The following is a 22301-nucleotide window of genomic DNA, read 5'->3' on the forward strand; positions in this document are numbered from 1 at the left end:
ATGTCGGTGGGAATAGGGATATGGGAAGAGTTGGTTTGTTTACCTGGTGATGTAGATTCATGAAAAAGCATATTCCAGCTGACGTGACAAGAAACTTGGAATTGGGCACATCACGCCGAGGGAAAGCGAGTCACAATTAGGGAACCCTTATGGGGAAGGGATGGAAGAGTTTACCCTTCAATTTCCTAAGGAGATAGTGATCAGAGATGGAGTCTGTTTCTCCTAAGATTCCCCAACGTAAATGGAAATCCTGCGGGCAATGGAGCTGGGGACTCCACTCCGCCGGTCCTCAAAAGCTTTGCCCTGTCGTGCTCTGGCCCAAGGAAAGAACAAACCCAGCTCCCGCACTTTCTGGGAGGACACCCTCCAGGGGGTGTGACCCCAGCGACGGAGGCGTTGCGCCTCCCCTGGCCCAGCCAATGGTGGCGCGCAGAAGCCGAAGGGGCATTTTCCTCAACCAACCAGGGCTCCTATGCCTTTCAAAGCCACGCCTGCATGCCCCTCCCTTAAGCCCGGACTCCTAAACCGCCTAGCTCGGTCCACAGAGCTGTTTCGGAAGTGAGGTCTACCCGGCCTTTGGCGGATCTGGGCAAACCCTGGGCAGCCTGCACAGCGCCTTCGTAAGCTCACTCCCCCCTCTCCATGAGCATGCCCACGGCTCGCGCTTCCCTTTTTCCAGAGGCTGTCGAGCCCTTTGCCTGACTGTAGAGAGATAACACGAATACGTCCTACTTCTGAGAAGCCCGCCTCTCGCCTCTATAGCAACCGAGCTCCAGAGGCTGGCCAGGCGGCGCACAGAGCTCTGATTGGAAGCGGGGACTGTCCGTCAGACATTTCCTCTCTGCCCAGACTACTCCATTTCACCGTCATCCCGTCTCATTTTCAGGTGGATTAGGGAGGGTGAAGGTGCCTCAATTCTGAGGGAGCACGCCTATTGAGCGGGCATCGGTATCTATCAGGACCGAGGCTGTGAGAGTCCTCGAGACTTCGATTGGGTCCGGGGATATGTCAGTCAAGATGGGCGGGTGCGATCGCAATGCAGCGCACAGTATTGGTGGAGATACCGCGCTACCAGAGTGGGTGCGAACCGCTGGAGGAGGGCCGCCTTCTCTTGATTGGGCCATCAGGAAGGCCCTCCGACTTCGGATTGGCTGAACGCGAGCCGCGCCCCCGTCACGCCGACAGGCGGCTGTAAGGGAAGCTGCCCGGCTCGCCTGTGTTAGCCTGGCGAGCCAGTGGGGTGAAGGAGTGCATAGGCGGCTGGCCGGGTCCCCAACCAGACCGACGTAAATCCGGGAGTGGCGCGCGTCATCTCAACGGTGAAGGGACACCAGTGGGCGGCGGGAGATAGGGCTCCGGTGCGGCGGAGAGCGAATAAAGCTCCGCAGCCGGAAGTGTCTTCAGAGCGGCGTCGTACCCGGAAGTGTGGCAAGACGGCAGCCGCACCCGGAAGTGTGATGCTACCGCTGATCGGAAAGTGATGGTACCCGGCCAGTTGGGATACGGGGTTAAAACAGGTGTTTATGTCTCTTTTTCTGCTGAAGCTTATTAGAACCTCCCTTTTCGGGAAATGTTGGAGGGTGCAAGTAGTTGGTCATGTTTTTGCTTGTCTCATCCTGTTGAAACCCGAGGGGAAACGAACACTAGGAATGTGTCCAAGGGGGCCAGGCTCTGTACAGGCTTTTAAGAAGTTTCCTTTGCTGCCTGTCACCCTCAATTCCCTTACCCCACAGGGATGTGCAGATGGAGGCTGGAGGAGACATTACTGCCCCAGCCCCTGGGGACGCGGAGGACTTGGAGGACACTCGGTTCCCCAGTGAGGAGGCTGGTGAGGATGGAGGGGTTCACGAGGACCCGCCAGATTCTGGAGACGGGGACCTGGAGAAAACAGGTATGCCTTCCCCTCACTAGGGTATTGGTAAGAATGCCTGGAAGTGTCACTGTTGGGGGAGGTCCCAGGGGGACCAGCGAGGAGTCTTTTGGGACTCAGGAGTTTAAACCATAGCAGGATCAGTAGAAGGCAGTTGTGGACACACAGTGTAGTTTAAATCGTTGAGGAATGGAAAGGAAATCAGTGGGTGTCAATGGATGTTCCCTGGGGCCTTGGTTTGAGTTCAGGTCTTTGAGGAATCAAAGAGATCAGTTGGGGTCAACGAGGGGCATTGGGGATTTAGGATGTTTAGGTCAATGAATGACCAAAGGAAAGGTAATACAGTCAAAGGGGAACTATTTAGAAGTCAGTGTCTTTTGAGGCTAGGGCGTTATTTAAGTCATTGAAGTGGGAAAGGGGATCAGTAGGGACCAATGCGCACTCAGTGTTTACATCATTGAGGAGTCAGTGGTGAGTTGTTGGTGGCAGTCTTTAAGGAACCAGAAATTAGTAGATGTTAATAGTGATCATTGGTGAAGAGGCAGTGGACATCAGTGAGATTATCTGGAGAGTCAGAGGACTAGTAGGAGGGTCTTTGAAGTCCTAGGTGGTTGTGTAAAGGTATTTGGTGGAGACTCAATGGAAGTCATTGGGGAATCAATGCTCTCTGATCACTTTGGAATGAGTGGATGTTGGTGGCATCATCGGGAAGGATGAGTGGACATCACTGAGAATAAAGGGTGGACGTGGAGGTTGTCTTTGAGAATTGGGAATTATTGGCAAGTAATGGCAGATTTTGGGAGGGAAATTGGGAGGACATGGGGGATCAGTGAATGTCAATCAGAGAATGAAGGAATATGAGGTCATTGGGATTTTATGGGAAAATTGTTGAAGTAAGGGTTGTCATTGGGGAATCAATGGACATTGGAATAAATGGGAGGGATGTCAAGGGAATCAGTAGGGGGCAGTGAAGTCGTGGGTTTTATTGCTGATTGTTAATGATAGTTATGAGGAAGGGAGGTAGAGTTCATTATTATAGTTCTGTGTGTTAGTGTATATTATGGTGCGTATTGTAAGGAAGGGAATGGATTATCAATGAGAATAAAAGGTCAAGGAAGTTAGAGGAGGTCACTGAAGTCCTGGATATTAGTAGAAATTAATAGTAGTCATTGGGAAGAAGGGAGAATGAAATAAAAGAGGGTCAGGGGAATCAGGAGATGTTACTTGCAGTCTTGGATGTTAGTAGACATTAATGGTAGTCATGGTGGGGATGGAGCGCACATGGGGTAAAACAGATTGTGTGTCAGCACAGTCATTGGAGGTCATCGAAGACCCAGGTATTAGTGATATTAATGTGGGGTCTTTGGAATGTTAGTGAACAGCAGTGCGAGTAAATAGGGCGTTAGGGGAGGCTTAAAGATCTGGGTGCTAGTGGATATTCATGGCAATCATTGGGAGAATTAGTGGTTATCACCAAAAATATACACAGGTGACCAGGAGAGTCAATGAGGTCATTAGGGATCAGTGAACATCCATGAGAATAAATAAGGGATTAGAGAGGGGTGGGGCAGGGGGAAGGATTTAAATGAGAGACTGTAGAGATAGTAGTGGATGTCATGATGGCCAATGAGGGGTGAGTAGATACTAGGAGAATACATGAGGGATCAGAGGTGTTAATGGGGGATCATTGAAGATGAAGATATTAATAATGGTCATTCAGAAGCAATAGGGTCCTTTGAAGACTTGGAAGTGGCAGTTGTTGAAAGGAAAATAAATAGTCTTTAAGGACATAGGGAGTTCAGTAATGACAGTGAGAGATTGGATTGTTGAGGTTTTAGGGGATCACATGGAGGTCATTGAGGGGCAGAGGAGATGCCTGGAGGTCTGGGTCAGCGCCAGGGGTTATTAGGGAGGGCTGGTAGAGATTTGGTAAGTCCTTGGGCACATGGGGTTAATGGGGAATCCACAGCCAGAATGACCCACCAGGAGTTCCCTTTCAGAATCCGAGACGAAGGATCAGCCACCTGGCCTGTTGTCACCACTGCCCCAGTCAGAGGCCCCATCATGCACCTGTGGGCTTTGGGATCCTGCAGCCTCCGAGAATAGTCCCATGGGGGGTCCCGAGACTGGCTCTGGGGGCCAGGGTGGGGACCCCAGTGATGAGGACTGGCGCAGCAAGCGAAAGCACGTGTTTGTGCTGAGCGAGGCAGGCAAGCCCATCTACTCAAGGTATGGTAGTGTGGAGGCACTGTCGACGACCATGGGCGTGATGACAGCCCTCGTGTCCTTCGTGCAGAGTGCAGGAGATGCCATCCGTGCCATCTACGCTGGTGAGCAAAGGAGGAGGAGGTAGAGCAGGGGATGGTGACAGGGAAAATGGCTGGCTGGCCGGCTGGCTGCCTGGGACACTATCCAGACATCCAGGGGTGAAGTCCGTGTATGTGGATGGCTGGCCAGGCATCTGTCTGTTGTCTGTCGCTTTGGCCTGCTGGGTTCTGAGTGATTAACCCGCCTGGATCTGAGTCACTGGCTGGATACTTCCTTGTTTATCTGAAAGCGTGACTTTGGGGGCTCTGTGGCTGAGTCGGGTGTCTCTGGGTTCTGTGTCAGTCCTTGCTGTGTCTTCTCCTATCCATGCTGTGTGTCTAACCTGCTTCCTTGACCATCCCATTATGTCTCTACAAATAACCCAAACTCCCCATGCTGGCCTTAGCCTTGTCCAAGTGTACCATGGAGTGACCATGTGAGCTTGGGCCAGGGGTGTGTGTGTTCAGGGAAAGAGCAGAAGAGCCCCGCCTGAGCCCTCCAGTCGCTGCTGACTCATCTCTACCCCTAATCCCCCTTGCCTCCCCCAGAGGACCACAAGCTGGTGTTCCTACAGCAGGGCCCACTGCTATTGGTAGCTGTGTCAAGGACTCCTCAGTCAGCAGCCCAGCTTCGGGGGGAGCTGCTAGCCGTGCACGCACAGATCGTGAGCACACTGACGCGTGCAAGTGTGGCCCGCATCTTTGCGCGCAAGCAGAACTACGACCTCCGCCGCCTGCTGGCCGGTTCGGAGCGCACATTAGACCGGCTTCTAGACAGCGTGGAGCGGGACCCTGGTGCCCTGCTGCTGGGCGCTGTGCGGTGTGTGCCTCTGGCTCGCCCCCTGCGGGAAGCACTGGGTGCACTGCTGCGACGGTGCACGGCGCCTGGCCTGGCACTCTCGGTACTGGCGATCGGAGGTCGACTGGTGACGGCAGCCCAGGAGCGGACTGTGTTAGCCGAGTGCCGGCTGGATCCAGCCGACCTGCAGCTGCTGCTCGACTGGGTGGGGGCCCCGGCCTTTGCGGCAGGCGAGGCATGGGCACCTGTGTGCCTGCCCCGCTTCAACCCCGATGGTTTCTTCTACGCCTACGTGGCTCGCCTGGACGCCATGCCGGTCTGTCTGCTGCTGCTCGGCACTGACCCTGAGGCCTTCCATGACATGGCCACCTGCCGGCGCCTGGTTGAAGAGGGCATGCACACCCTTGGTGCCATGCGGGCCCTGGGGGAGGCTGCCAGCTTCTCTAATGCCCTGTCAGCCGGTGCTCCTGCCTACAGCGTGCAGGCTGTGGGGGCACCCGGCCTCCGACACTTCCTCTATAAGCCGCTGGATATCCCTGACCACCACCGCCAGCTGCCCCAGTTTACCAGGTAGGCCTTGACCCTGGGGGCAGTTGGCTGGGCAGAAACGCATGAGATTCAGCATCCCATAGACATGAAGTGGGAGAAGCAGGCATTCTCTAGAAGGATAGAATAGAATGGGTGTCTGTCTAATGAGGGAGGCTCAGCCACCAACCTCAAGGAATCCCTTACTCTGATGAAGAAGAGGGCCCCAGTACCCAAGAAATCCCCTCGGTTGTTGGGCCAGCCAGGCCTCCAACCATCGAGAAACCTCAAGTCTAATGGGGGCCGCTGGGCTGCCTCATTTAATTGAACTCCCTAGACTGAGGGGAGGAGGGCCAGCCAAGCAAGCCTCTGACTGACCTTGGCCTCACCCCCCTCCCTCACTGCAGCCCTGAGCTGGAGGCCCCATACAGCAGAGAGGAGGAACGGCAGCGGCTGTCGGACCTGTACCACCGTCTGCACGCGCGCCTCCACAGCTCCTCTAGGCCCCTGCGCCTCATTTACCATGTGGCTGAGAGAGAGACGCTGCTGGCCTGGGTGAGTCTGCTAGGGTCTGTAAGAGTTCATTCCTGACTTCAAGCCTCCTCTCCCTCCACTCTATCCCCTCTGACCGTAACAGCCTCCATAAGGCACACCATGCCTTTGCCTGTGTTGCTGTTCCTGCTATGACCCATGTGTCTTTGAAACCTGAAAGGATTGCTCAGTCTACAACCCTCCGGTACCACTGTTCTTTTCATTGTTCCATTAGCTATCAGTACGGTGTCTTCGACTTAGAAAAGTCAAACCATCAGTGTGCCTGTTGCTTTCCCAGTAGCCCTGCCCGTGTGTGTCTGTCCGTTCAGTTTTCGCTCTGCGAGTCCCCAGCACTCTTGAACACTACAGGCTTGGTCCCAGGCTGTGCTTTCTACCTGGGGTGTTCTTCCCTGGGGTCTTCAGGGCTCCTCTTCTCACTTCCCATGGGTCGATTCAGGGTCAGCTATTCAGGGAGTTTGGCCAAGGTGACCGCATTGAAAATGGCACCTTCCCCCAGGCTCTGCCATTTGGCACACACGTATTAAATCATTCATTGTACGCTTACTGGGTATGGGGCATTGTACTCTCCCGAGGATTTTATTATTTTTAAATTTTTTTAACTTTCATTTCCAGGCAATTTTAGGCTTACAAAGAAGGTGCAATATAGTACAAATAATTACTATAAATAGGTCCTTCACCTGGTTTCTCCAGATGTTAACCACAGGAGCTTAATAAAATCAGGAAATTAACATCAATACAACAACATCTAATCCGCAGACTTCATTCGGATCTCACCAGTTGTCCCACTAATGTCTTTTTACTGGTCCAGAATCCAGCCCAGGATCATATGTTGGTTTATTTATTGTTACCTTCTTAGTCTCGTTTATTCTAGAGTCCTTTCTCCGTCTTTTTTTTTTCTTGCATGTCCTTGACACTTAAAGAGTACCAGCTAGTTAGTTTGTAGGATGTCCCTCAGCTTGGGTTTTTCTAATATTTTATTATGACTGAATTAAGGTCATGCCTTTTTGGCAAGAATGTCCCAAAAGTGAATGCTGTACTCCTCTCTGCACCTATCAAGAGATCCACAATGTCAGTTTGTCCCACTATTGATACAACTGAGATCTCTTTTTCCAAAAAAAAGAAAAACAAACAAACAACTTAGATCTCTTGGTTAAGATGGTATCTCCCAGATTTCTCCACTATAAAGTTAGTGTTTTCCCCCTTTTTAATTAGTAAGTATCTTGTGGGGATTATGTCAGGTTTCTGTTTTTCATCACACTTTCATCCACTGATTTTAATAGCCATTTCCGATTCTTGTCTGCAATAGTTCCTGGTCGGGCGTTTGCCAGGTAGTGAGTTTTGAACCCCACCATCCCTCCTACAGTTATTGGCTGAGGTTCCACTACTGTATGGAAGAACTTTTCCTCCCCCTCTTTATTTGTTGAATTTTAAATTTTATATCCATATGGTCTCGTGGGTTTTTCTTTAAATCAGTGGGCTACAAGCCTTTCTGTCATTTATTTTGGTGCTCAGACTATCTCAGTTTAGCCGGGCTGGGCCTCTGTCTTTTTATACGTCACCATCGCTGTTTAAGCATTCTTGTTTTCTGGCACACACTGTTCCAGGCTCATCATGTACTCTCTGCGCCAGTCCTGGAATCAGCCATTTGTCCAGGGAGCCCTTGTACCTTTTAGTGGAGAACAGCATTTCAAAACCAAGATATGGTAGGCCCAGGATTTTAAATTGGGTTGTCAGAGGATGACTCACTGAAGAGATGGCGTCTGAGGGGGAGGTGGCAGGCCATGTGAGTATCTAGATGGAGAGAGTACACCTGGCAGAGGGAAAGGACCGTGCAAATGCTGTGAGGTGAGGCAGAACGTGGTTACATTGAGGAGGAGCAGGGAGAGGTGAGAGTGGCTGGAACAGAGTGAGCGAGCGAGCAGTGAGAGGTAACACAGAAAGGTATAGTGACCTGGGCAGGTTAGGTCTCTCTGGTTGGTATAAGGATTAAATTGAATTAATCCTCCTATTATGCCCTATTAGGCTACAAAGGATGAAAACTGGTATGTGGAGCTTAGAACAGAACCTTGTATACAGTAACTGCTCAGTAAATGTTAAGCATTGTTGTTGTTATACCCGGTCCACAGATGAGCAAACTGAGATCCGGGAAGTACACGTGTGCACGCACACACACACACAACACTGCCAGCATTACCCAGTTGAAGCCACTAGATCAGCAGGTTCCTTGGCCCTACTGAAAACCCCTGGCCCACCATGACACAATATTAGTTTACCTGTTTTAGCCCAGTGACCATGTAGCAGCCGGTGGGAACCCTTGCCAGGTCGGTTTTCCAAACAAGAGACAGGCATGGGGCTAGGGTGGGGTGGACAGGACTGGGCATGGCCAGCTCTGGCCTAACTGACTCTGTCTCCTCTCAAACCTGCAGGTGACTTCCAAATTTGAACTCTATACCTGCCTCAGCCCCTTGGTGACAAAGGCAGGTGCCATCTTGGTAGTGACCAAACTCCTGCGCTGGGTGAAGAAAGAGGAGGATCGACTCTTCATTCGTTACCCACCCAAGTACTCCACACCTCCAGCAGCCCCAGCTGCCTCTACAGACCAACCTTCCCATAACGGCTTGTTCACTGGACCTTGAAAGGCAGAGTTCTCAGACTGGGCAATGCTGAGAACCACCACCTTTGGTTTTTACCTTCTGTCTCCACTCTGGAAATGAGGCAGGAGGGACTGAGGAAAGGCTGCTTCCCCAGCCCTGGCATGCTCCTCCACCTCTGGGGAAATCCTTAGACCACTCTGCCTCCCTCTCCCTCTGCCTCACCTCTTCCACTTGGATGATGTTCCTCTGCCAGGGGCTGTCTCCTCCAGTCCTGGGCACCACACCTTCTGTCCTGCATCAGGAGTCTGCCTCCTTGATGGGCTCTGAGCCCTGAGTGTCCAGGGTTGGCCAAGGTCCCTTTGGGTGGTCCACAGGGGCTCTAGAATTGGGAATGCACGGCCAGCCTTTATGAAAGGCTCTAAGAAAGAATCAGTACATAAAAGACCTAAAAGCAGTTCCCACAAGGACATTGCTTTGCCCTTCATGTACTTCATCCTCACCCGGTCCAAAGTGGCCACCAGTGTTCGCTGCTGCTGCTATCGGTGAGCAGGTGGTCTCCAGGGCAGAACACCTGACTTCACAGGTGGCTGAGATCCAGACTTTTTGCATGGGAGGTGCACTTGGCTTCTAAGGCTCATTGAACTCATCTGTGAAGTGCAGAAAACCTCGCATAGGCTGTTACGCGAGCATTTGTGAACGGAAGGGGACTCAAGTACCACCGCACAGCTCATGTATATTTGTCTCAGACTCCCACAGTCTGCACCACACAGCAACCTCGAGAGGGAAAGGCCTCCCTAAGTTCATATGCGTGTGCACAGCCCTCCCTCCTCAACCAACCAAGACCCAGTTCTGCGCTTGTTTTCCCTGCACTGGAGTTGGCGGACCTCGGGGTGTACGCATGCGCGCTAACTGTCGTTCAGGGGCTTGGGTCAGTGCTTGGTTAGAGCGGAAACCTCGTTGCTCCTCCGCTCTGGTTAACTGACGGGCAGACGCGCAGTGCACGCATGCGCGCTGCAGAGCCTGCGGCCCCTACGTAGTTTTTTGTTTTTTTTTTTGTTTTGTTCTTTTTAACTATTCGTCAATAGTTAAAGGCGCTCGCAAGCACAAACCCCGCGTTGGAAAATGGCAGCCAAGTTGGAGCCTTTGAAAATTGAGCCCTCCAAAGTCGTAGAGGAGGCTGAGGAGGCTGAAGGTAGGGAGGGCGAGCCAGCCTCTCCCTGGCCAGGGCAGAAGGGAGGGAGCCTTGTCCCATTACAGTAATGAAATATTAATAGCGGTACTAAAAAAGGTAAAAATTTAAGCTTTTTATAAAAACTTCACCAAAGGGGAGAAAAATAACGTGCTTATTCTCATCGTCTAGATTAACTCGGCTTTATCGGGTATATTGGTTTAAGTGTTTCGAAGAAACAACAGACTAAATATTTCAATATGCATCTCTTCAAACAAAAAACGGGGATGGATATCGTCTCAAAAATCACCGTGCTCCTGCCACACCGAGGAAAAGCAACAATGATTCCCCAGTGTCATTTCACAGCCAACCCATATCACACTTCACACGGACTTTTAAGTCTGAATCGAGAGTGGCCTCTCCCACGGACAGCTTCTTTTCTCTGGGGCACTTTGTCGATAATGACACCCCACACCCTAGTGCGGGGGAGGGGATTGCCCTAGAGAGAGAAATTGCCGCGTACCCTGAACTAAAAACTTCCCAACTTGGTGATCCACCGCTATGCCACTAACATTTTTGAAATGTACCAAAGTACAGCAAATAACATGGTGAAGGCCCCTGTACCCATCACTCTTGTTTCAATAGCTCTGGACTTTATGCCCTGTGATTTTTGTCCCCCTTCCTGCACACTCTTTAAACCACTGTATTAATAACATTTGGACTGCATCTTTCCAGATCTATCTATGCAGACATCAACAATAATTATGATTGTTCAGTAGTGTATTGTTATTTCTCCAGCACCTAAAACAAAGCCTGCTTGGCACATAGTAGGTGCTCATTTAAAAAAAAATTTTTTTTTTTTTTTTTTTTTTAATTGTATGAATAGTAACTTTAACACGAAGAGTTCCCTTAGGTTAGGGCTACGCATCCAGGGCCAGCTTTCAAAAGGACAGTCAGAAAGAAGACAGATGCATATAGATACTCATTTATTAAGCACTTACTATAGCACTTAAAATAGTAGCAACTGTGCTAAAAACTATTTTAGTATCAAGCTTTCAAATTAGTCAAAATTAGAATTATGATTAACTTCACCAGCAATGGAGAAAATTGAAAAACATATGTTATCATTTCTAGCCCATTGAAAATGGCTTTAAAAAGAGAGGGATAAATCTAGTATTGATTGCTCTGTGGGGAAGTAGGCTCTCTCTTGCCTCACTCAACTGACCAGTAAAGGCTTTGCTACAAGCAATTTGGCAGAGTATTTTTAGCATCTAAAATGCTATTCCATATCTTTAGTCACCATGGTTGGTAATCATAGAATATGCAGATGTGTGGACCATGAAGGATTATCAGAGTGTTGTTGATGGAAGCAAAACACCAAGAGCAATCAGGGAAATGTCTAGATTTAAATATATCCATGCCTATTGTGGAATTCCTATGTGGTGGACATTTTTTTAAGCAGTAGGAAAAAAGATATTAAAAATTAATTTTTAAAAGAGTAAGGTCATGGCTTATTGACACAACTTCAAAGGTGATCATACTTTTATGAAAGAAAAGCAAGTTGGGATTTAAAAAAAAAAAAAAAAAGAGGGGCAGTGTCAACTAGAGCCCTGGGTATGTTGCACGGTGTCTGAAGGCTTAAAAGCCTACCTAATGACTTTCAACAGGGGACTTAAATTTTTAGGAGTGTGCAAAGGTGGAGGCATTTTTGTGATTTTTTTTCTTTTATTTTTCTTTCAGGAAAATGTAGTGCTATATAATTTTAAAATAGAGAAAGGGGGAAATTTTTATTGGTATCCAAGGATCATATATTAATATTGATCAATATTAACATCCCAGTTTTGATGGTTATAACTGTGGTTACCTGGTAGAGTCCCCTTGTATATAAGAAATATACACTGGAATATTAAGGAATAATGGGCCATGGTGCCTGCAATATATGGTACAGAAATGCTCACAAATGAGAAATCTAATACAAAGGCAAACAGCACTGTGGCCTTTTTCTACCACTTTATGTACATCTGAAATTATTTCAAAATAAAATGTTAAAAGGGACTCATGCTGTACAGGCTGTTTTGTAATATAGGTTTCTCAGAAATTTTTATCAAGATGTTAGTCGGGTTATTTAAGAGATTTATTGATCACTCATGACTCGGACTAGAAATGAAGTGGAGAGGAAAAATACAGATGGAGCTTTTGCAGAAATGGTTACAAAAGCCAGCTGTAAAAGACATGGGGATAATCGAGAAATCACATTGGGCACTGGATGATATTACATGACGATTGTTAATCTTCTCAGTGTGATTACAGGATTGGAGTTATTTCAGAAAATGGCCTCAAGTAGTTGAAACCCTTAATGAAATATTTGGGGATGATATGTCATAAAGCATAGGGCTTGCTTGAAAATACCTCAGCACAGGAAAAACAGCTGAAGCAAATATGGATGAATATTAATGGTTGTCAGAACTTGGTGATGCATAATCAGTGTTCATCATGGTGTCCTCTCTATTTTCATGTGTGTTTGGAAATTTTCTACAAAGAAATAATTAAAATACTTCCCCTTGTTAAGAAAGTAGCTTTAATTTTTTTGTTTCATTTCCAAATATTAAGAATATTGTAAAAATGAAAAAGTCTCAAGAGGAGACATACCCATTATTGATTATTGGAGAAAGGCAGTAAGATTAAGGGCCAACGACAGAAGGGGAAGTTTCATTTTTAACTTTACATATTTTGTAGTGTTTGAATGTTTTTTGGGTAACAAAGTAAAAATTAAAACAATACATGAAACACATTACCTCTGGGAAGGGGAGTGACTCATTGAAGAAGGGACTGTTCCTGAGAGGAAGCTGTTACTTTTTCGTCTATGTTTTTCTACATTTGTTTATTAAATAGTTAAAAATTCAAATGCAAAATTAAATTAATGCATACTAATTTGTAAATGATTTGAGACAAGACATGTAAAGAAAGTGAACATACCACCAAACATTTTAACAAAACTTAATAAGCTCAGGTTAAAAACCCCTGATTTACAACATGATTTTTTAAAAAGATTTTTTTTTTTTTTAAAATTTTTGAGAAAGTGAGAGAGCGGTTGGGGGTGGGGGGAGAGGGAGAGAAAGTCTCAAGCAGGCTCTGCACTGAGTGTGGAACCCGAATGGGGCTCAATTTCATGGTCCTGAGATCACAATCCAAGCCAAAACCAAGAGTTGGACGCTTAACTGACTGCACCACCCAGGCATCCCTACAACATGATTTTTAATGGCTACAAAGGATTTCATCCTATGAATGTGCTATAATTAAAATATCTTTGGGTTGCTTCCGTTTTTTAAAATTAGAAACAATGAACAACTTGCCCACTGTCATTTATTTCCTTGAGATAGATTCCTAGATACTGAATTTCTGATCTAGAGGATTTGAGTAATTTTTTTGATATTTACTACCAAAAAGATTGAAATGTAATACTGGTTTTGCCTATCAGATTGGCAAAGATGAAGAAGTTGGAAAACATACTTGGCTGCTAAGAATACAGGGAAGGAATCTTTTATGGGCCTGCTTGAAACAAGTAGCAATTTCATAAAAGCAATCAAATTTAGTAATACACGTGTTCTTTGATCCAAGAGGTGGCCTAGTAGGAATCTATCCAGTAAATATACTCCCATACATGCACCAAAAGAATGTATTGGGATGGTCTTCTGGTTGAATTGTGTCCCTCCCCAAAATTTATGTCTATCAGAACCTAAAAATGTGACCTTATTTGGAAATAGGGTCTTTGTAGGTATAACTAGTTCCGATGAAGTCATCTTGGTTTAGGATGGGCCCTAATCCAATGACTGGTATCCCTATAAGAAGAGGGAAACTTGTGCATACAGAAATACACAGAATGCCAGGTGAAGACACACACACACACACAAAAGGAAGACCCATTTTGTGGTACTTTGTTATGGCCGCCCAAGAAAATTAATACAGATGGTCACTGTGGCATTGTTTATAACAGCAAAAGAAGGGAAACAACTGGAATATCCATCAGTAGGGGACTTCTCTTAAATTATGGTCTGTCCGTTCAGCAGACCACTATGAAGCCATTAAAAAGAATAAAAATATCACCAGTATACACTGTCAAATGAAAAATACAAGATGTAGAGCACCATTTATGACACAACACCCCTTAAAAAGCAAACGAGTGGTCTTGTGCTTGTATGTGAATTATACTATCTCCAACTACACAACAGATAGCTTGTAATACTAGTGATCTCTGTGAAGGGGAAGTGAGGAGCGTGGGGTCTGAGGAGGAGGGATTTTGCACTGTAACTGTGAGTAAGCATTTCTTCCTTTATCCTGGGGCTATCACATGCGTTTTGTGAGCTGCCTTTCATTCTCTCTGCCCAGTGTTCTTGGAGAGGAGTGGGCCAATGGACTTTGACCTGTGATCATTGATTTCAAGAGTTTAAAATGTTAACATTTTTCCTGTGTTTTGTTGTTGTTGTTACTGTTGTTACAATTTTAAAAGTAACACAGGTTCACGTTAAATACACGTAGAAGTACATATGGCGAAAAGTGTCTTTGAATCATGATCCAGTCCTTACAATTGAATGATACATGTGTCAAGTCTCTTTTAATTAATAGAGTTTCCCCTCTCCCTCTTTTTTTTTTCTTTGCAATTTATTTTTGAAGAAATCAAATTGTCCTTTGGAGTTTTCCAGCATTTGCATCCCCATGGTGTCATTTGACATGTTTCTCTGGCCCTTTTATTTCTTCTGACTTGGTATTTAGGTATAGAAACCTGGTAAGATTCCTGGGTTGTTTTGGTTTGGTTTGGTTTTTGGCAAGAATCCTTTATAAGTGGTGGTGTGTTCTTCCATGAGGAGGCTCATAATATCTGGTTGTCTTTTTTTTTATTTTAGCAGTCATTAATAACCATTTCCTGCACCCATCAGTTCTTAAGAATTTGGAAATTGTGACCCATAATGATTTTTAAAGAATTCATATGCAGTCTCTCTGCCCTACTACATCAGTTAGAACTTCATAGTGATTTTAAACAGCAGCAGCTGCAGCAGCAAAAGTGCAACCCCCTCTCTTACCCCGAGTTTTTTTCATTAAGAGGATGCCTGTGGTGTCCTTTGACCTCTTAGGAGAAGCTGACCATTAAGAGTCCTGATTTATCCAGCACACATCAGAAAGCTCCAGGGCAAGGGACAGGATCTGGCAGGAACCCTGCTCTGGCTGGAAACCTGCCCCCCCCCCCCCCAGCCTGTCCTCAGTTCCAGCTCAGGGGTTCCGTAGAACTCACTGCGCCTTTCTTCCTCCCTTCCCAGGTAGGCCTGGACCTTTCCTCCTGTAATTCTGGTTTTCATCTCCACAGGGCAGACCAAGTCTTTGAAGATGACTGAAGACCTGCTGGCAATGGTGAAAAAGCTGCAGAAAGGTCATGCGTCTCTTTATGTCAGAGGCTCAGCCTGGGGTTTTGAGGCGGGCAGATGTGGTTCAAACCCAGCCCCGTCAGCTCACAACCCTGGGAAATTATCCCATTGCGTTTTCTCCCTTTTATTCAATTTAATTCTTTGAACCAAAAGTACAGTTTCAAAATTCCAGAAGTATAAGGGGATGGAAAACCCTACTCTCTTACACACACAAACACTCACACACACCAGCCATCCATGTCCCTGGCTCAAGGGCTAGCAGCAACTATTTTGAAATTTATTTATATAAAATAGCAAATAGCAATGCGAATGACTGCACCTTGCTTCACTTGTTGAGGGGGCCTAGGAGTCAGTGTATGTCCCGGCTGGGGCAGAGTGCTGGCCAGGTTTGAGTTTCAACCCCCAGCCCACGCCATCTGCAACTTAAAATACTATGCCCCATTGGTCTGTTTGGTCTGTTTGAAATAAAAGAGAACCTCTTCTACCTCCAGCCGTGCACACCCTGTCCTCCGTGGCCACCTGCAGAAGTGCATTGGGGCTGCTGCCCAGGCTAAAATTAGGTAGAGAAATTACAGGGCTGGAAATGCAGAGTGACGGTGACTGTCTCCAGTAAAATGAAGACCCTCAGGAATGTGTTAAGTCATAATCAGCACCTTGGAGAGCATTCACTCTCCTAGAAGTCTAAGGAGATGCAATTGGTGGCCTCCGAAAATCAAGGGCTTGAGTTTATTAACTCCAGAACTCCAGAGCGTCAGGGGTTGGTAGTGAGACCCAGCAAGTGTTGGGAAGCTTTTGCCCCAACTCTGTGCTGCTGACCTTGACCAGAGAGGAATGACAAGGAAGTCTTCTCCATCTTCAGGAGCCCTGAAATTGGGACTGTGAGAAGTTAGATACAGTTCTCTAAAGAGAGAATGATCTCTCTGCCACTGGAAAGCTTTAAAGCTGCCGCCCACAAGATGAAAGAAGCATTTTCTCCCATTTCTCAAATGAGGCCAATACCAGAATCAGATGGACAGAAGTGACTGCTAGGCTTTTAACAGGGTGGAGCAGGTGGGAGATCTCTACCGGCTCCCACCACACTCGAAATTACATCTAAAGGCATCCACCATGTCCCAGGAGGCCCTGTGTGATCTGCCAACTCCACTTTCCCCCACCTTGCCTCCTGGTACTTTCAACTTGCTCACTAGACTCACATCAGCCACACCAGCCCTTTAGCCATGACCTCGGGCATGTGTCTCACTCACTCCCACTGCTGGGGCTCTGTACTTGTCCCTCTGCCCAGCATGGTTCTTCCCTTCATACTCCCCACCCCACAGAACTGCAGGATTCCCTCTCCTCACTTCAGGTGGGGCCCTTCCATATCAAGAAGCACCTTCTACCCTTTCACCCTTCAACCCCTTGTTCACTTTCTTTCCACCCGCAGCAGTTACTGCCAGCCACATTGATAGCATGTATCTTCGTTCAATGTCTATCTCATCCATGCAGAATGCAGACCCTGCAAGGGCCTCTTACAGAGCCCAGCAAACAGCAGGCACTCAATAAATGTGTTTTGATTGCTAATACCAGAGAACTGTACCAACACCCACCATCTCTGTCTGCCTTAGACAGCCAGCCATCTGTCTTCTCTGGCTCAATCTTTCTTTTGTTCTGCAGAGGGAAGCCTGGAGCCACAGATTGAAGACCTGATTAACCGGATTAATGAGCTTCAGCAAGGTAAATTCCAGGACCTAGACTTCCTAGCTAGCCCGGAATAACCTGGACTTTGAATGCCTCCACTTCCTCATCTATAAAATCCAGGCACTTCCAGGTTGTTGAAAGATGAGTGTGCAGTGTCACGGTGTGCAAGAGAATAGCAAGGTTAGAGGCAGCACTCACACAGTGTCCTCTTCTTTGGCCCAGCAAAGAAGAAATCCAGTGAGGAACTAGGAGAAGCCCAAGATCTCTGGGATACCCTGCATAAGGAATTGGACTCCTGTAAGTAGGACCAAAAGAGGGACCCACAGATCTTATGAGCACTGCTGATGTTCTCTGCACACTTCAGGGTCTTTGCATGGGCTGTTACCTTCACCTGCAATGCTCTTATCTGTATGATACCGATTGCCTTTTGCTCTCTCAAGTGACCTTTCAGCTCTCAGCCCAAACTTCATTCTAACAGATCTGTCTTGGTGGCCCCATCTAAATATGGGCTACCACCGTCCCTCTGTCACTCTGACTCCCCTGATTGGTTTGTTTCTTCACAGCCTTTATTTCCACTTGACATAGTGTATTTTTTCTTAGTCCTCTCTCCCATTGGTATAAACCCTGTGCATTCTTCAGGGTCTTCACTCCTTTGGCACTTCCAGAGAATGTGGACACTGAAGGGGAGAAACTGAATCAGGATGATCCCTAGTGGGAAATGGGTGCGGGTAGCAAGAAGGTACTTCCCCTGCCCTGGCACTGTGCTGTACCTTCTGTGGCTTTGATATGCCTTTCCATGAAGTTGCTATGTGGACACAGGATATGGCCTCTGGAGGCTCAAAGTGTCACTGTGTTTTCCAGTGAATGGAGAGAAAGCGCACCTAGAGGAGGTCTTGAGCAAAAAGCAAGGTATTTATCAGTTGCTCTGTCTTCATTTTTCTACCCCATTCTACCCACAAAAGCCCAGAGTTCCCAGAACAGCTAGAGGAATCCCACTGAAACCTGAGTCAGCATGCTTCCCTCTCTTCTCAGACCTTTCCCTGAGCTGCCACCTGACTTGAAGTAGACACTAAAGACCTCCAAGTGCCCTCCAATGTGTGATATGATGTGGGGCCCATTATCTCCACCCAATCCTGACTCCCCAGGAGGTCACACAGGGTTCCCTTGGTTCCTCTCCCCACAGAGGCACTGAGGATCCTCCAGCTGCACTGCCAAAGGAAGGAAAGTGGAGCTCAGAAGTAAGAGGTCCTGCTCAACTCTTCCCCACCTTACTCCCCAACCTGAAGGAGGAGGGATCAAGAGCTCGGGAAAATACACCTTGGACACACACTCCTTATTTTTCCTTTCTGTAAAATAGAGTAGCTAGACAAGAGACTTCCCTGCTCATCTTTGATATCAGATGGTGGTGTTGAGATTAACTCACTCGTTTGATCATTCATTGCTAGTTTCTTTATTAAATAAATTTCACTCACTGTTGTTATTCTAAATCTTCTTTTATTTGCTACCCAGCTCTTCCACCATCCATTCATTCATTTATATATCTGCCCATTTAGGCCTCCAGTCATCCACTTACCCATTTGTTCACCCACTCACCCATTAATCCATTCATCCACACATCTATGAAATCCTTTTCCAGCCAGCCAGACAGCCATTATGTCTCCAGCTTTCCATCTAGTCATCTTCCATCCATCCAATCATCCATTCACCCTCTCTCCATCTTTCCTATTACCCATTCATCTAACTATTCATTTTTTCACCCTGCCATCCATCCAGACATCTGTCCATCCTTCCAGCAATCCTTCCTTTATTTCACTGTCTAGCCATCATCCCTCCACTCATCATTTCTCCAACCAGCCATCATCTCTTCAGCCAGCCATTCACCCATCCAGTTACTGTCCATCCAACCTCCCCATCCATCCATTCATCTCTCCATCCTTTGAATCTTTCCCTAACATGTTCTTATGAACAGAGGTCTCACACCCTGGTGTACCATGATTTTAACTGTGTAGAAAAGCTTGATGATAAAGTGGGTGTATGCTTAACCACATCACACATACTGTCTGATGAGCAGTTCATGTCCATTTTTCTACCTGATCCTCACAATGACAATTATAGGAGTTAAGGGCTACTGTCACCTGTCCAGCACTATTACCATTTTACATATGAGGAAATGGACCCAGACTGGCTAAGTAATTTGTCCAAGGTCACAGTGGAATAGCAGATCTAGGACTCAAGCTGGGACTTTAGAATCTATTAAGCTACACTACCATGCCCCTCCCAGGTTTCTTGGGAAGGCATGGTTTGATGAGGGACAGGATGGACAAGGTGATCTCAAAACAGGCCCATAAAGTTGCACATTCTGTCACAGAAGAAGGGAGAACGATGACGGTTGTGAACAGACCACCACCATCCCCCAATGCTGCTGAGGGAAGTGGGGGCTTATTCAGAGAATATGACTAAGAGTTGTCTTTCTCCTTCCAGGAAGAACATGTTGCAGGAGTGCACGGAGAAAATTTCCGTCTATAACTCTCAGGTTGCAGAGAATTACAGACAGAAGAAGCTGGGGTAACTGCTGGGGGTAACCCCAGGTCTAAGGCCCAGTATGGTGCTGGTCAGGCATGGGAGTGGGGCTTGCATCAGAGAGTTTGTTGGAAGAGGAGCTATTGGAACCAAGGCTTGGAGGAGAAAGCCCATAAAAGGGCTCCTAATAGAGGGAGCACTGGGCAAAGATCCAAAAGCCCTCCAGAGGAATCCTTAGACTGGGCCAGGCTGGATGTCAGTCCTACCATGTATTCTCTCATTCCTGGGTGTTGGCCCTAGGTTGCACGTTGAAGAACAGCTGGAGAATTTGATGGGCCAACACAAGGACCTCTGGGAATTCCACGTGAGCCATCCTCATTGCCTCCAACCACAGCCCCTTCTCTCCTGGTTTCAGTGTCTCCACTGACTGGCTCAGTGTCCACCCGCTGCTCACCCCAACTCCATGGGATAGTCTTTGACTCCTTTCTTCCTCTTACCTACCTACTCAGCCCTTCAGTTTTTACCTTAAATTTAGCCACCTCTTACCATTGCCCCCATTGCCACACGCAGCATCTATTGCTCAGACTGTTACAGTAACCATTCCTGAGCATCCCACTTCCTTCCTGCTTACCTAGAGTTTGCTCCCCTTGCAGTGGCAAATAGGAACCCCGAAAAGGCCATGGTCTGATCATTCCTTCATTCAACTAATGTTGCTGGATATATCCAGGCAGGAGGAGACAGTGGGAAGACAAAGGGATCAAATATTTGCTTGTCCCCAGGATAGTTGGGTGCAGGGGAAGGCATACTCAGACTCAAAACAAAAAAAGCAGATAGATCATGGAATGTCAGTGGGGAAGGCCTCTCTGAGGAGGTGACATCTGAACGCAAACAGAGTAAGGGAGGAAAACATGCAGGTATCTTGGTACCAATGTCCTGGAAGAAGGAAAGGCCAATGCAAAGGCCCTGAGACTGAAGGGTGCCTGGGGTATTTGAAGAAGAGGAAGGGGAGGCGGATGGAAGATGGAGGTGGCGAGAAGAGATGAGATTTGAGAGGTATACGGGGAGGTGGGGAGCTTTTGGAGAGTAAATGCATCCCCACCCACAGCTGGAATTGCAGGTCAAGTTAATAGTTGAATGAATGAATGAATGAATGAATGAATGACATAATTCGGGTGAGGACTTGCTGAGGGGGGTGAGAGAACACAGACGAGTAGGTCTCATTTCTCGCAGATGTTGAAGCAGCGCCTGGCCTGGGAGATACGTGCCCTGCAGAGCAGCAAGGAGCAGTTGCTCACTGAAGGTGGGATGCTCCGTGCAGTTTTGGGGCTGAGGGGGCGGGGCCTAGCCCTCTGGGGCTCCTGGCCCCGCCCATAACGCCCCGCCCACCCGCAGAGAAACTGGCGCGGGCCAAGCTAGAGGAGGTGGAGCGGCAGCTGAGCTTGCCACCCGAGGTCGGGGGCGCCCGGGCGGTGAACGATGGGTGAGAGGGGCAGAGAGCATGGGGCGAAGGGGAAGGAGCAAGGAGGAGGGCAATGGGCCGACTCCCCCCACCCCAGGCACTGCCTCCAGCCTCGTCTCCAGCCTCCTCTCCCGCAAGGCCTGGTCCTGGAGCGGATCCGCGGGGCCCCTGCGGTGCCGCGCGCCTTGCACCCCAGCGGTTCGCACCCCGGCCGCGTGGCGTCTGAGGTCTATGTCAGGACCTTGGTGGCCTCCTCCCTGCGCTGCTCCATTCTCGTTCTCTTCTTCCTTTCTGCATCCTCTGTCCTCCAGGCTGAAGGCGGAGCTGGAGAAATTCGGGGGACAGGGTCCTGCCCAAATCCATTGCATCCCAAAGGACGAGGCCGGCAAAGTAGAGGTAGGCAGCCCGGCCATGCGGCGAGGGGGCAGAGACAGCGGGCAGGGGTACCCTGGGAGTCTCTTGGAGAGAACGTCAGTGGGGAGCAGGGCGGCCCCCCGGGACGTGCCCGACAGGGTAAAGGCAGCCACCGGGCCCCGTGCGCGGACGCCAGCGCCCTCGGGAGCCGGGGCCGGCAGCCTGACTCGCGGCTCCCGCAGGCTGACCCCGAGCTCCCTGGCGCTATCAGTGAGGACCTGGAGCCGCCCCCAGAGCAATAGGACCCGCCCGGAGACCCCCGCCCCCACCCTCTTCGAGGCGGGCCGAGAAATAAAGAGGATTTCGGACCTTCCTCCACCTCCTGCCTGACTCTGTGCTCCCCACTCCCCCCGGTGGGGAGCGGGGCCTTTGCGCTGGGGTCGGGGGGCGTGTCCAGGCACTCCGGGCGGGGCTTCGGCCGGGCTCCGCCTACCAGTCGGTGGAGGGCTTAGGAAGCTCAATGAATGTTCCTGAGCATCACGAAGGACACGTGGGTGTCGAATCCACTCCATCTCCTCGTCCTCACCTCCCTCCGGTTCTTAACTGTCGGTGTTACCAACAAGGGCTAGAGGGAACGTGTTAAAAACCCATGTGAAGTCCTGTCTGTCTCCTGTGGTTCAGAATAAATCCCAGCCTCCCAAGAGCCCCTGCATTCCCCACAGACTCCCACTGACCTTTTGGCCTTCCCCTGCTCCGCCTCACATGTTAGGTACCAGCCAGCTACTTTTGCACCCTTTCCAAGCACTTTTTCCTCTCAGGGATTTTGTCCTGCTGGGTCCTCATGAGGGGCGCCCTTCCCTTCCTCGGGGCAGCTAACAACCGCAAGTCTGTTAGGTATGTCAGAGGCCTTGGAGGCTGGCCCCGGGGACCCTATTTCAAAAGGCACCTGGCACCAGGGTGCTGTCATTTACTAAACACGTCTTCATAAAATGTCTGTGCTGCTTGTCTGCTGTGTGCCAGGCACTAGTGTAGGCCCTGAATTGAAATAGCATGGTCAGGG

The 22301-nt window shown here is 48.5% G+C and overlaps 2 protein-coding genes across 2 annotated transcripts; both read left to right on the top strand.

Annotated features, from left to right (window-relative positions):
- Positions 1-1166: 1166 nt before the first annotated feature.
- MON1B (MON1 homolog B, secretory trafficking associated) lies at positions 1167-11869 on the top strand. The gene is made up of 6 exons (XM_026495276.4): positions 1167-1517; positions 1734-1891; positions 3871-4200; positions 4726-5545; positions 5908-6055; positions 8479-11869. The coding sequence occupies exons 2-6, from the start codon at positions 1744-1746 to the stop codon at positions 8686-8688; spliced, it is 1656 nt and encodes a 551-aa protein (XP_026351061.2). The 5' UTR covers positions 1167-1517; positions 1734-1743; the 3' UTR covers positions 8689-11869.
- SYCE1L (synaptonemal complex central element protein 1 like) lies at positions 9769-21613 on the top strand. Its single transcript, XM_057314307.1, has 12 exons — positions 9769-9838; positions 15174-15236; positions 16885-16944; positions 17131-17205; positions 17770-17817; positions 18092-18146; positions 19390-19473; positions 19729-19792; positions 20659-20728; positions 20821-20908; positions 21199-21283; positions 21484-21613. The coding sequence occupies exons 1-12, from the start codon at positions 9769-9771 to the stop codon at positions 21541-21543; spliced, it is 822 nt and encodes a 273-aa protein (XP_057170290.1). The 3' UTR covers positions 21544-21613.
- The last annotated feature ends 688 nt before the right edge of the window (positions 21614-22301 follow it).

This window comes from Ursus arctos, unplaced genomic scaffold (assembly GCF_023065955.2).
Source record: "Ursus arctos isolate Adak ecotype North America unplaced genomic scaffold, UrsArc2.0 scaffold_19, whole genome shotgun sequence".
Taxonomy (NCBI): domain Eukaryota; kingdom Metazoa; phylum Chordata; class Mammalia; order Carnivora; family Ursidae; genus Ursus; species Ursus arctos.